At 40.7% G+C, this 15,464-nt stretch overlaps 1 protein-coding gene across 2 annotated transcripts in view; it reads right to left on the bottom strand.

Moving 5' to 3' along the window:
• side-VI (sidestep VI) overlaps nt 1–15,464 on the bottom strand; it is a 102,890-nt gene that overhangs the window by 45,114 nt on the left and 42,312 nt on the right. For both annotated transcript variants that reach the window (XM_044394047.2, XM_017137191.3), the window contains exon 2: nt 14,143–14,810. In XM_044394047.2, the coding sequence (XP_044249982.1) occupies nt 14,143–14,233 (91 nt within the window). In that variant the 5' untranslated portion in view covers nt 14,234–14,810. The remainder of the gene's footprint in view (nt 1–14,142; nt 14,811–15,464) is intronic.

Here is a 15,464-nt window from a genome sequence, read left to right as displayed (position 1 = left end):
CATTTAAATCTTCTTTATTTTACCTGCTATTTCTTAGAAACCCACTTCTCCGCTCACATATCTCTACTTCGATAAATCACAATCGGTCTTTGGGCAACGATCGCGACACGTTCGCGCTGCCACAAAGTTTATTAAACGTTTCGCGACTTTGGCAATAACTTCGATTTCGGCGCTCGCTCGGGATTGCAATAAATTTGCTTTAATGTGCAATTTATGGGACACCATTTAATTAGTTTCGGTTGTGTTCGGCGGGGCAAATTGATGTTGACAGAGATTATTGGTCCGGGCACGTAATGCAGCTAAAGCCCCCTGGCGTTCCGTTCCGTTTGCCTTTTGCTAATGGGCCAAAGTTGACTGGCGGCCGGAGGGGCATATGGGCATCTTCTCGAGGAGCTGCCCCCAGTTTATTTGTACGTGTCGTCGAACGACTTGCGCCCCGACTGAAAGACTATAACTTCCGCTTGGCGCCCATTGACCTCGTCAACATTTATCTAATGGTTAAATGCCAGACACACCACACACACACACACTGTCACACACTTGGGGGCGCACAATCACACATCGTATCTGTATCTGTTTGGGGGCCTTTCGCTTTTGTCTAAAAGTTTTTCCCTGCCAATTTATTTGTGTTTTGTAGTTGCCAAGAGAGCCGTGTGTTAGTTATGATTATGACCGTGTTTATGGCACTGGCTGAAAAGCCTTTATCAAGATTAATTGCTGGAAAATTGTTATGCCCCAACGACACTTTTAGCCTAATGTCTTTTCTTCTCGGCCCCGTGGTTGTTGTGCTAGTTAAATATTTACCAGCACGTTGGATACTTGAATGGCTAAATAGTTTGGCCGAATCGATCGATATGCTCACACGCTTCGTACGTTACATTATTCTAATGAAAAACCGTGTTGGGTTTTGAAGCTGTCTCCAGAGGGCCGGCGTTGGAGTTCGCAGCAAAGTGGTAGCGTTTCCCTCGAAATCGTTTTCGTTTTCTTTGACGGAACTCTTTGATCCCACCCCTGGCACCCTGGCAAGTGGGTATGTAAGGAACCCATTACAACATGCAAATAATAATTGCGCTATTAAAAGTTGCATATTAAATGCGACACGACTACAACATCAACATCGGCCTGCAACCTGCAACGTGAAACATTCAGGCTCAAAACAAGTGGCGGGAATGTGTAACGCCGACGCCCTACTACATTTTAAGCCCCTCGCATGGAACAGCACTCTTAGGGTAAATGGATGTAAATAAGACCACAGTGGGAATGCCCTCTAAATAATACTTAAATAAATGTAGAATATTTCTGTAACTAAAATAAAATAAATTTACTTTAAAATATATTTTTTGAAAACGAAAATAATATTTAATTTCTCATGATATTAGGGAAATTAAAAACTGCCTTAAAAATCATTTCAACATTAATTTTCTTATAATTATAAGATTAAATCTCAGACATGGAAAAATAAATTTGTTGAATAAATACTATAATCTACACTGTAATTCCACATGTAAAACTTAAGGACCGTCTTAAACACTCTTCATATACAAATACATATTTGTGGCACACACACATTCGCTAGAGAGCCGCTTTAAAGTGTGTGCTGGTGTGCGTTGGCCAGTGGCAAAACCTTGGCACATAAATTATTCATTGATTAGCAACAAATGCCATTAAACATGCACCCAAAGTGCTGGCCTCTTCAACCCTTCGGATTGTGTGCCTTGGTAATAGTTTACGATTCTCTGTGTGTGTTTGTGGAGACACTTTAAACTGTCATTTGTTTGCCGGTTGTGTTTGTTTGCCTTGCGCTTTCGCCGCCTGCATTTCTGGTTATTGCCCAATTGTCTGGCTCCGATTGCGATTCGGTTCGCTGATGGTTCGCCTAAAAGCAAGCCATAAATTTTTGCTGCTGCCATCAAAGAGCGCTAAACGGCTTACATGGTCACGCCTACAGCACCCACCGCCCACCGCCCAGTCCCATAACAGTTAATGCCGCCAGCGGAGGCCATGAAAATTTTTTTTATTCACATAGGCGAATCGCATATACCCGCACTCCCAAATATATAGACCTATGTATATATAGAGAAATTTTAATTTAAATGTTTTTGGCAGCCTTTTGGCCGCTCACCGCTCCCGCACACATATACGCGGCTTTTATGCGCTGATTTTGTGGGCCAAGGGGCTGGGAAATCGGGAAAACAGGCGACTGAGTGGGCGAGAGAGCTGAGCTTGATGAAAATCTGAAAATGCCCGGCAAAGCGAACATTTTTCAATGGGATTTTCTGTTTTATTTTCTTTTATTTTGCGCTCCAACCAACCAACCCAGTACATTTTTTTCCCGCTTCATTTTTGTTTGCCATGGTAAAAATTTTCTGTAGGTGACCCTGAACTGGGCGGTGGGTTGCGGCTGCGGTTTTATTTTTTCAGTTTTCCAGTTTTTCAGCTTGGCTCCTCCTCGTTGTTTCTGCACGTTAGCCGGCATAGAAAAAGGCTCACACACACGAGTTATGCAGCTGCTCTCGGTGCGGCTTTTAATTTGCTTAATTTTGCGCTTAGCCACAGCAGCTGGCAGAGGCTACTTTGAAAGCGAAAGGATATGGCCGAGTGACAGGGGCGTAGCTGTCGGGGAAGGAGGCTGAAAATCCACGCTGAGCCATTCTCAGCCTGCGGCTAATGTGGCAACAGATGTTGGGGAATTCCCCTCTGGTTTTTTTACATTTAATGAAATGCGAAATGGGGGCTAGGGACTTTGATTAATTATTGTCGAAGTTGTTGGTAAATTGCTAAAACCATAAAAAGGTAGGGTTAAAGCAGGATAATCCATATGAAAAGAAGTATATACAAAATAAATTTATGTTTAAATTATACATTTACATAAAAAAAATTATTAAAAAATAATTTACTATTACCTATTTAAAATTTATCTTACTGAAGACCTGACATTTAAATAACCCGTATATCAACATCCCAATATATACACACAAAAAAAAGCACGTCGCCGTAAAATCGATAAGTCCAGGTAATTTTCTGGTTATTCCTACTCATATCGTTTTTACCTGAAATATTCATAAATTTACATTAAATAATATCATTTTGCCGAATTCTCTCTCTCGGAGATTCTCTAACTTCGAAAAAGAGCGCAAGAATCAATATGGCGAGCAAAATGACATGAGTGGAAGGGAGAAAGACTGATTCGAAATTCGAACTGACGTACTTCAAGCATGTTTTCTCGCTCGCACTAGTGTACGTTTTGGTCAGAAATAAGATTTTTTACATTTCGAACATATCACATTTACCTGGCCCCATATCAAGTTAAAAATGATCTTAAAAAAGGTCAAATTGACCTACGATTCATATCGAGTTTTTTTGGGTGTATACATATCTCCTGTTTTGGCCCAGCTGGCTCCATTTTCCCATTAGAGCTTAGGCAAAGTGCAGGAAAGTTGCCCTTCTGCAGAAAAAGCCATAACCATAGCCATATTTTGATATAATCGCCGACACACACTCGCACGCATATATAAACCCGATCCGGGCGAGATTAGTGAGCTGCCGGGGCACGCCTCGAAATTGATTTCATGAATATTTCAAAAGGTTTCACGCACACGCCAGCAAAAGGTGGGGGAATTGGCTGGGGCTGATGGGAATGTTGGGAATCAGAGAGTTAGGGTAGATGTTGAATCTGCGGTGTCTGTGTATCAATTAGCCTGTCCCTCTAACACTTTGTTGTGGTTGGCGAGGTAAAACGAAAAGAAAAAAACAAAACTCTGGAGGCTTTACAAGAAGTAAGCATATTACCCATACGCCCCGGTTCGTTTTCGCTTTGAAAATGAATTTCAATCAGGCCGCCATTTTAATTGACCGCCAATTTTGGCAGTGACCAAAAAATTTTACTACTTTTTTTTATATGCCCAGAAATTTAACCAAAAATTGGTTTAGTTATTGACTTTATCACGTTTTGTGGTCGGCCAGAAATTGGCATGGCAGACAAAAGGAGGTGTGGCGGGCCAAACAAAATGTAGCTGACCTTGCAAAGCCTCTTCAGACAGCCACAGCCATTCGCATGTCGAAAGTTGTCGGCGCAGCAAAGTCAAGACTCTATGCAAAATAAACCGGAGCTGGGAAAAAGGACAAGTTCATCGCACCAAAAGGACAAGTCCAGACAGCCCCCAGGCATATCCGTATCCATGTGTGCGTTTGGGTCCTGTGTTTGACTTTGGGCTTGCAGCCAAAACTGTTATCAGCCATTTTAATAATGGCCAGCTTAAAGTGTAGGACAAGAAAAATGTTTGCCAACAAAGGAATGGCAAGGAAACGTACCGAAACGAAACGAAGGAAAGGCCCTCAAGAAATTGTGAGAAAATCATTAAAAATTCCCAGGGCAGAGACATTGAGTTGGGCCAGAGGCCAATATACCTGGCCCTAGACTCTCATCGCATGCTGAGTATTTAGCCGAGGTCAAATTGATATGTCTGCCAGGACGAGAATGGGACAAAGGACAGACAGGACCAGACCAGAGTAAGAGATGTATGGCTGACAATTGTCCGTATATGGGATACAAACACGGATGGCATTAGTACATAAGAAAATGTGATAATCACACTGCAAAGTAAAATTAAATATTTATTTTTTTAAGAAATATTAAAAAATTTATATAATGTTCTTAATAAAATAAATTTTATATTAGTTTGTCTTTTCTATTTACTTTTACCACTTTTGAATTATTGCTCAGAAATAAAATATTTCTTGCTCTGTATTAAAAACGACTTAGCCTCCTTATAAAGAAGGGGAGATGATATGCTAGTCATGGCTTGCACTTTCCTTCTTCCGTTGCTGATGACGACTAAATGTCACTCGAGTGTAATTTACAAGCACTAGAAAAAGTGCCATCCAGACAAAAGCCGATTGTGCGTGGGGCTGGGATAAAATCCTGGTAATCGCAATAAAGTGCGGCAAAGGCTCAGACCTTGTAGTTTAACTGCATGCATTTGACGAGTTTTCCAAGGACCACAAGTGGCTTTTATTGTACGGGGAAAGTAAATTAAAAAAGCAGTTAGCAGGGGGGATGATAAACTTAGAAATTATAATGAGTACCAAAAGTGATTATTTATAAAAAGATTTCGTTAAGTTTCTTAAAGGAAATCGAAGAAATAGAACAGCAACTAAAATCCGATTGCGTTGGAACTCAAATGTCGTCAGCAAAAAGCACCACACAAACAATTCCCGGAAAAAATAGAATAATAAACCCGTGGGCACGAACCAAATAAACTCACAGCGAGCACAAAAAAAAAATAAGTGTGTTGGAAAATTTATTTCATCAATTTAACAGTAAATTGTTTAGAGTACACTTTTTTCGCAACAACAACGACGACGAGACCATAAACAGCTTAACCCACACAAAAACACGTACATATACGCACAATGGCATTCACAAAAGCAAAATAAATCGATAAATCTTAAAAATCTTTTTGTTTGGGCCAGGTCGAAACCAGGCGAAAGTAAACACAACAGGCGCTCAGCAAAAGGACTTTAAAGCATCAAATATTACGCATACGCAGCGTGTGCGACGGGCAGAAAAAGAGTGAGAGAGATCGAGTGGGCGACCGAGCGAGATAGAGCCAGTTGAGGCCGGCTTACCCGCAGAGCTTTTGCCAGATAAACGGACCATGGACTGCAGCAGCCACAAGAGTTGTACGAGTTCCCGCCGACTACATGTGTAAATTACGCCCGAACGAGTGGGGGAAAGAGAGAGATAGTGCCGCAGAGAGGGAGACGGCAAGTGGCTGAAAGTGTACGTAAAAATGCATGATATATGGTAAATGTTTTGTGGCATTTTTGGCTTAGTTCTGCTGCGCCAAGCGCCATGAAGCCTTGGCTATATCTCCGGCAGTATCTGTTACTCGTAGCAAGCATAATGCATACAAATTGTGGCATTTTCTGTGCCAGCTCAACTGCTCCCTGCGAGAGAGAGTCCGCTGTGGCCTGGCATTTTCCCTGGCATTTTCCGAGGGCATTGAACATGACATTTAACGATTGCCCATTGATAAGGGCGTGGCGCTGCCCTCGAAACAAAGTGCACTCCAGCATCCGACGAGGCGAAAAGGGAAGCTCACTGCGAATTTCAAGGGTCAGGTGTACGGGAAATCGTTTCAAGGGGCTTCACTTCCTCGCTCGACGAATAAGTAAATATAGCTTTTATATGTGGAACTATAATATATATATTTATATATTAAATAAAGTCGAATTTCAAACCGTTGCTTTCTTTTTATTAAGTAAATCTTTTTAGTATTTGAAAATATACATTTGGTTCTTTGATAATCATAAATTCCGCAAAACCATTTCCCCAAAACATAATAAAGTTGAATGTAAATGAAGGCAGTCTAAAGGAAACCACAAGCTCAAAGTTCTTTTTTCGGAGGGCGGCGAGTTTAGTAATAGAAACCTAAACACTAAAATTGAATTATCCGCTTTGACCAGAGCACAATTTAAAAATTACTCGCTCGGAAAATTCAATCAGCCAGCGGACTAAGGAGGAAGGACACCTTTCCTGTTCTCCCGCTTCTTTGGCGAAAGTAAATAAATAAAATAAAAACCCGAAAACAATTTGAGAAGGTAGCCAAAGGAGAGCGGGAGTAAGCAAGGCGCCCAAACATCTTTAAAGGGCCAGCAGGAAAATGCCTAAGATGCTTAGTATTTTTGGTTCTTCTTTGAATTTTTTTTTCCGGCCGCTCAGGCATGAAAAAAATTTACACAATTTAATGTGTTTTTTTTCGGTTGCTTACAAAGGCTTCAAGGAATTCCGGGGCTTACTCGTTGTGTGTGTTGACTCTGGCTTTAAGCTGCTCAACTGAAGCGCGAAACGACAATTTGCGCTGGTTGTTTGTTCCACTCCTGCTCCCTTTCGGCTTTTTCCTTTTTTTGCCTCGCATTAGCAGCGGTAAGCAGGCCGAGGAAAATCACTTGGCCGCCTAACTAAATAAACGGCTTTCCTCGCTCGCCCCCCTTTTTTTGTTGGGCCGTGGGTGTTGATTTTCCTTAAAGCATAGACAAGCACCTGCGGAGGCTCGCATGTTTACGGTTTGTTAGTTTATTTTGCACTTACTTTTCTGCCACGCCCCCACGCCACGCACCCCAAGTGCCGCCCCTTCAAATCGTGAACCTTTAATGATGACCTGGCCAAAAGCAAGTCAAGGTTAAAAGGCAGCTCGCAGAAATCCGGCAACTGCACAAATCGTTTGGGGTCGTTTAATTTCTGTAATCATATACACGAGTCCTTGACAAGAACAACGACACCTGAGGGCACTTAAGAAATCACAAGTAAGAAATTTAGTAAAATACTTGGGATTCCCTGAAACATTTATTCATTTGTTTTTAGAATTTCGGATCTGTTTTATAAGTATATGAAAATAAAAATGTTACCAAAAATAAATATATTATTATTTGGATACTATTTTGCGACTGTAATAACAAAGAAATTCTCATCATTCTGTAATTTTTATTTTGAAATTTTTTCCACATATTTTTCGGTTGTTTTTCTGAGTGACCTTTTTTTTTGGGAGCCCACATTCCTCGCATGAGAGTCTTATAGAGTTGATTTTAAGCATCCTTAATCCTGCTTATTTCCACGGCAGCTAGGGGAGAAGGCGGTAGGAAGCCAAGGGTTCAGCTCTCATTATTTATAGCCTGACATAGGATCTCAATAAGAAAACATTTCCTGTTTTCCTTGCTTTGAGTCTAAATTTCAATTGGATTATTTATGGCAAGAACCACAATTCGCGGGGAACTCGAGGGGTATTGCTGGAAACTGTGTGTTACACATTTTCACGTGTGCGACATAAACACACAAACTCGGCGAAAACGAACACAAATTCATTACAGCAGCAACATCGAATAATGGCTTTGTCTGTAAGTAGCTTGTGATTGAATTGAGCCAGCAGTCGTTGGCCCAAAACGAAGTCTTTTACCTTTCGCTCACCTGGCAATTGTTGTCAGTGGGTGTGTGTATAAGTAAGGGTGTGGGTGTTTTAGAGTGAATGTGTGTGCCTGTGTGTGTGACAAGCCGAATGAAAAATGAAATCAAAGCATTTAAAGCGCGACATGCGCTGACAATGTAAACGACACCAACGCTGCGGCTCTGCCTCTGACAGCATTCCACTCGCAATCGCACCCTTCTGCTCCCCCTATTCTCTTCTCCCCTTTGGATTAGCACTCGAGATCCTTCGGTTATTTATGTGTGTGTGCCCCATAAAAAACGAGCTAGATCCCCCTACACACACACGTCCATGCTGGAAAACTCTGAAATGTACACACACCGCGTGGAAACCTTTTCAATTATTTCTCTGTGCAGTTCGCTTGGTTTTGGGTTTTGGTTTGGGGTTTTCCTTGGATTTCAGTGAGTTTGCTTAACTCTAGCACACAGGACACTCTCAAAATCCCATAATTGTTAAATCCCTAAAATAAGGACTAAAGCTATTAGATTTACATGACAAGTTTTGTTTGTAATTTTCTTTAAAGACCTCTTATAGTCAGGATTTTTCCAGCCCAATTATTTATGATTAAATAAAAGCACCCAAACAGATCGATTTGCCATTAGCGAAGGCAATTCATCATCGGTTCACACATACCTTCCATCCAACTTTCCCTCGGCAATTGTGCCACATACTGTGCAATTATCATTGTTGACATTTCGGGGACTGCCGTCAATCCCGTTCCGCTCATTACATGGCAAGTGTGCGTGGCCTGTTAGCGCCTAAAAGCAATTCGATGTAACTATTTTCTATGGGGCCCAGCCATTAATGTCTCTTTGCGTAAACAATTTTAATTTCCCAACGACTGCAGCAAGTTTTGCATTCGCACTCGCACTCCCTTTTGCATTCGATAAGAGGCGACAAGCCCCGCAAATGTGCTGGAGATGGAGCGCCACCACCAACCTGGGGCACACAAACTGGTGGCAAATTATGGTAAAACATACAGGGGGCGTGGCCGGGTAGGCGGTGGCATATGAAACGAGGACTTGGCATGCAAGCCAGGGAAGTCATAGCCATGGTAAGTGAAAAAGGGAACGAAGGCAGACAGGCGAGCCTTGCATGCCGTTTGTCTATCTCCACACTCTGAGATAAAATCGATGGCTCTCAGCCACAATTAGTCAATCTACATAAGTTCAAAATTATTAAAGAAAATAAATAATATAAATAATAAATGAAATAATAACATTAAAAATAAATATAAATAAATAAAATCTAAAAATTTGTAATAAATTAGTATTTGAATAAAAAATTTTAACGAAAAACAATAAATGTTAAACAGGAAATATAATTTCTAGCCATTATTGCAAAAATTTAAGTAAATGCAATTTTTAGATTTAAAAACAAAAAAAAATTTATTATCAATAAAATCTTAAATCAATATTTTATTTTCAGTGTGTCCTGTCTGCGTGAGTGTCTTTGGCACAATGCAAGTGACAGTTTATGGCATGCAGGTATGGCATGCATTTTATTTGCTTTCGATTAGACTCAACTAACTGTCTCGTCTGCTGCAGTTTGTTTGTTTGCCATTTGTTTATGGCGACTAATTTCGTGTTAAGAAATTTGCAAACAACCCGTTCGAAGCTTGGTATTCGCCAGCTACCAACCACCAGCTACCGGACCCATTTGTCATGCCTGAATGGGCGTTTTTGGAAGAGTCTAGACAAGGGTCCGCACACCCCACCAACCAGTCTCAGTCCGCCTGTCACTCGCAGCTGTTCTTCTGTCTGTCAAAAGGGGCCGCCCGCCCTGAACTTGAATTTTAAACGCCGAACCGCAAATAACATGTGTGTGTGGTGTGTTGTCTGTGGTCATTAAATGTCAGCTGCAGACGGCAAAAAATCAAAATCTCAACAGCCCCTCGGAGCACCGCATATTATGCATTAATAAGCCGGTAGGGCTTCTCGCCTAAATGACGCCAATAACTGTCATATTTGACATTACCGATCCGCAGACAGGTTCATTAATTTTAGTTCGGGGGAAAAAGAACATATGGAATTTTTATTTTTAATACGATGGTTCTAAAAAGTTCATTAATCTATTAATTAAAATATTTGAAAATGTACCAATATTCCAACATATCATTTTGGGTACATTTTAACCTTTTAGCCGCGTTGTTAATTAGTTTTGCCTGTGTGGAAATAAATCATTTCATGAAAGCACAGAGTTGAAAAACGCTAAATCAACAGATTCCCGGAACCCCTCTTGATGATATTGTCACGTACGGCGTCATACGCTGCGTATGCGCAACAAATCGGGGCCAAAGCCAAATAAACATAATTTTCTCCTTTTTTGATGCTGCCGCTGTTGCTTTTGCTGTGGCCCATCAACAATCAAGCTAAAAGCCACGTTCAGGTGGAGTTTTCAGTATTTTTTCGTTTTTTTTTTGGAGGGGGAGGGGCACTGTGAGAATGTGAGTGTGTGTCGCATATGTAACAATGTTTGCTCGGCCAGATTAAAAATTATGCTTTGTTTGCCCAACTGTCAGCAGAAAAAGCACGAGCAACAAAAACATTGGCGACATGGAAAAACCTCTGAAAAACGAAAAAAAGAACATGAGCAGAATAAAAAACTGGTGTAAAAAACTTTTCTGGCCTACACACAGTGACAGTGACAACAAACCAAACAAAAGTTGGCAAAGCCGGGTTCCGTTGTTCTTACCTTGCCCCGAAAATGTGTGTCAGCTGATACATAAGAGCTACTCACCCGCCGCACACCACCCACGCATCATAATCATTTTTTTCGGCCACACTGTGTTGTTGGTAGCAATCAGCATTTTTCTTTATTTCTGCCCATTTTGCAAGCTGAAGTTTATTTTGTAAACATGCCACTAAAAGTTTTCCACTTTGCTCTAAAATACTCAAACCGAATGCCAACACCAGCGACAACGTGTCCCACCCACCCCCACCGAAAAATAAACCCCTCCTTTGTGTTTGCTGTTTTTTAGTTAATTTAAAAAGTTTTTTTCCAGCTCCTGGCTTGCAGAGAAATTTTCTGTCGTTTCTCGTTTTTGATTTGCAGCAGTCAGAAAAATTGGTAAACGATTCTTCGAAATGTTGTTAGGGCACCACTACACACACAAACAGAAACGGAAACACAAACTCAGAGGGATATTTTTGTAGTGGCAGTTGTAGTTGCGGCCGGTCGAGTCCTGGGAAAACTGACATTTGTGCGCCTTTTTCTTCTGTATTTTTCTTTACACTTTTCTCCCTCGTTTTTGGCAAGGAATTGCTTTTACAGTTTTTTCGTCGGTTTGCTTTGCTTTTGACTGCTGCTGCTCAAAATGTTTCTTTTATTTATGTGCTGTCACCGAAATTGAATTAGAAATCGCTTGTATTGGCAGCCAAGCTGGGGGTCGAATAGGATCTAAGCTCTCGAAAATGTGTGATGAAAGGGCATGTTTTCACCAGCTTAAATATTTACTAAAATACTGGTTTTCCTGTTCTTTTAAAACAAAAGAAATAACGACGAAATGCATAGAGTTTCGAAAAAATATAACAAAATGACTTGATTTTCTATTTATGATGAGTATAGAATTATAGATATTTCTATATAAACTCTATAGAGTTTAACACCTTGTAACACGTAATGAGTCTTACAATAAATTTAACAAAATTGTTTAGATGAAATTTACTTTGTTTTACTTCTGGTAACTAAACTAAAGTATTTTCCATTTAAAAACAACTAACCAAAAATATTTTAAATCTTTATTGTAATGCAAATCTTAGTCTAGCAGCTACGAAACCAGCTTAAAAACTGTATTTCCTAGTTTCCAGATTTCATTTGAAAGCAAAGCCAGTCTCTTAATGGCCCTCTTAACCTCTCCGCAGCATTTCAATGACCACGTTATCTGGCCGCTTTGCTTACCAAAACATTTGCCATTGTCTGGCCGTCTGTTTTGCCAAAGCATTCAGCCGGAGCCGTTAACTGCACTCGCTGAACTGCACGTTCGGCGGGCTTTAATTAGATTTCAGTCGAGCAAGGACATCGTCGTCCTGCCGCTCTGCTCGTATTATTCTTCCCGGACATCGACGCCCGTTGACAACTGGCTGCTGTCCTGCTGCGCCGCGCCACTCTGCATGTATCTCCATCTTGCTAAAATTTTCGCTTGCTCTTTTTTGCGTGAAAAATGATGGGAAATAATTTGCCAACGATGTTGTCCTTCGCCGGCGAAAAGGACCCAGAGTAAGTGGGTCGTGAACGTGCGTTTGACGTGGCCATTTGGCGCACCTTCCTGGAGATGGAAGCACAGAAGTGGGAGGAAGTGTGGCAGGGGGTGGACCACTGAAAGATGGTTTGTTTTCTCAGGGATGCTGCCTTTTTCTCGCTCTGTGTATTTAGGTGAAATTTATTTTACTAATTATTATGTAAGCGGCGGCGCTTTGAAGCTCCAAGCGCATCGCCATCAAGTGTTGGTTAATGAAATTAAAGCTCCCCGCCTCCGCCTCCAATTTTCCCTTACGTAATTTATGTGCCAGATGTGTCTAACACGTTTTTAAAACGCTGCATCATAACGCAAATGATCGATAATTTATACCCATAAAATAAAGTTAACCTTGCGAAGAGAAATCCTCGAGCAGCGACCTCTACTCTTCACCCCGCTCTGTGCAATATGATAATGTTCAGGTTTTAACTCAATTTCGCATGCCAACGCCGGGCGAATTCCCCTGGCCCAAAATGGACAGGAAAATAAATTTTGTACACACATATCCAGTAAAATAGCAACATTCCTACATATATATTTACTATACTATATATAGTGCGATGTTATATATTTTTTATAGCTCTCCGGGGATAATCAGCGGGCGAGAGCAGCAGCATCGGTGGCCAAGCTAATGTAAAGTCCAACGCAGACACATAAAAATGAGAATTTATGCATTTTTTTCGAGGCTGCGAAACAGTGAGCCAAAGTAGCCACCGCAGGGAGCGGGACCAGCTGCCCAGCATCCTCCATTCATTCCGGCGTCCAGGAGCAGCCGAGGTGACACAGGTGACGCTTTTGTGGATTTGTGGCCAACATTGGCGTTTATTACTACTGGATGGCGCGGAGAGGAAGGAAGTGGGCGCACATGTCGCCCAGGAAAAAAGCTACGGCAACAAAATATCCATAATGAAGTTGTAAAAATTGCAAAATTTTATTTCTTTCTTTTCCGTATTAATTTAAACATTTCCACCTCTCGCGCTGGGCAAAAACTTTTGTTCGTTTATGCAAACGACACATTTGGAATAAAAAAATCGCCTGACCACATTTTTAAATGTTTGGTCGGAAAAAATATGTACTGAACTTCAAACAATGGATTTAAATGTTCAATTAAGGGCAGCGCGTCGGGGGAAATGAATAAATTGTTAAAGGGAAAACTCGGATGATTTCAATAACACATGTAGACATCAGAATATTTGCATTTAAATTTCATTACAAAAATGTTCGGTCTTCTGCCTAATTAGCTAAATAAACCTTATCTCTCGGAAGACTTTTCCGGGACTTGAATTCGGCTCCTTCGAAACAAAGTCTCAAACGACTAATTAAAAGTGTATAACTTTTGCTGCATAATTAAATTTTATTTGTCCTTTGCGTAAGACAAAAGTTGGAAAACAAAAACTCTGCCGCTTTAAAGCCTCGCTGAAGGTTGGAAAAAATTTGTGTAAACAATGCGGATATGAAAAATTGCCATTACAAATGAAATGGAACCCGAGCAAATACGCCAAATGGCAGGGTAAACAATTGTAAATAAAATATACCAGTCGCAGCACACAAAAAAATAATTTTTAATTATCACACAAGAAAAACACGCCGGGATTCAATCGATAAGCGCATGGTAAATTTCTAGTACTTATACGCATATCGTTTTTACCATGCAATACTGGTATTGATACTGCAATGTATATTAAGTAATATCATTTTTCCGAATTCTCTCTATTGATATAGCGAGATAGGGCTTAAAGTTACATGAGGGGGAGCGAGAAAGTCACATTAGAAACTGGTTTTCTTAGATCTTGTTATTTACGTTTCGACCATATCGAATTGAGATGCCGCATGTCAAGTCAAAATTAATACCACATAATATCAAATTGATCACCGCTTCACATCAAGTTTTTTTTTTGGGTTCAGCTGTGGATGGAAACTTACCTGGCTTAAAGCCATCGGCATGCTCGTGCGAACTCGCGTAGGTTATGACCCCAATGATCAGGCAGATGAGGAATGAGACGGTGATGGACATGGTTGCTCCAGATCCGATTGGCCGATTACTGGTGATTACTGACTAGTTGGTATTCTGCACTTGGCTCGATTGCGGCACTCACTGCTCGGGCATTGGCATTAAGTATGCAAATAAAATGGGCTCGGCCTGCTCGAACATCGCTTCAAATATTTAAGCTCGTTGCTCTAATTCACTCTCTCAATGATTCTTTTTTTCGGTGGCGGTGTTGGTTTTTATCGTTTCCACTCGTGTTTTCGCTTTTCACTTAATTAAAAACTTTTGCGCTGCACATAAATTCATTTTAATATTTACAAACATTTTCTGCCCGGCTCCTTAGCTGCTCCGTTGGCTGTTTGTGCAGAACGCATAACCGTTAAGATGAATTTTTAATAGAATTTGACGAGGCTTAACTTTGGTCACCTATATATGTATATGGTTGTGTGTGCCTGTGCTTGTTTATAAATATTTAAAATAAAACGCGCACGTGTTGCTCATTTCGCGCTCTTTTTCTTGCCCACTCTGCATTAAAAATGTAATTTCAAATCCTTTTGCCTCGCATCCTGAGGCTTAGACGTGTCCTTGCCTCTCCAAGTGATAACTGCAATTAAACAGAAAGAGAAAGACAGTTGAATATAGAGTGAGATGGCAGATATATAGCGGTCGTTTCATGTGGTTAGTTGGGTTTTAATTAAAATGCTCGCATATTTGCCCACTAAGCCAGTTCGTTTTGGGGGATTTCCCGACACTGCTCTGCCATAAATAAATGCTCATTAATTCGAAGGCCATTACATAATGCCAGGACACACACCGAGCCCAACTTAATGCCAATCAATAATGATGGATTAGCCAGGAACGCACACACACACACACACACACACACAGGGGAACTTCCATCTATCTGCTTGGGTTACGCAAAACGAATAGCCCAAGTTGGGCTTAGATGGGAATTAATTGGGGGAAGCGTTAAGTAAAATAGCACTGAACAAAAATACCAACTCAAAACATAATTCAGATGATTTTTTGATGTATTAACTCTCCAGATTCCGATTCCAGAATCCGGGTAATATATTTCTAGGACAACTTTTTAGTGGGATTTATTTTTTACATTTTTGTATGGTATTTTTTTTACTATTTAACTATTTTTCCAGTGCATCGGGACAAGGAGATTCAAATACAGAGACACAGAAAGATCTCAGCCCATGACATTTCCAATCGCCTTGTCAATGGCCTAATGCGTGGCCACAGTCTTAAG

This window comes from Drosophila takahashii, chromosome 3R (assembly GCF_030179915.1).
Source record: "Drosophila takahashii strain IR98-3 E-12201 chromosome 3R, DtakHiC1v2, whole genome shotgun sequence".
Taxonomy (NCBI): domain Eukaryota; kingdom Metazoa; phylum Arthropoda; class Insecta; order Diptera; family Drosophilidae; genus Drosophila; species Drosophila takahashii.
This window is presented reverse-complemented; position numbering and strand designations above follow the sequence as displayed.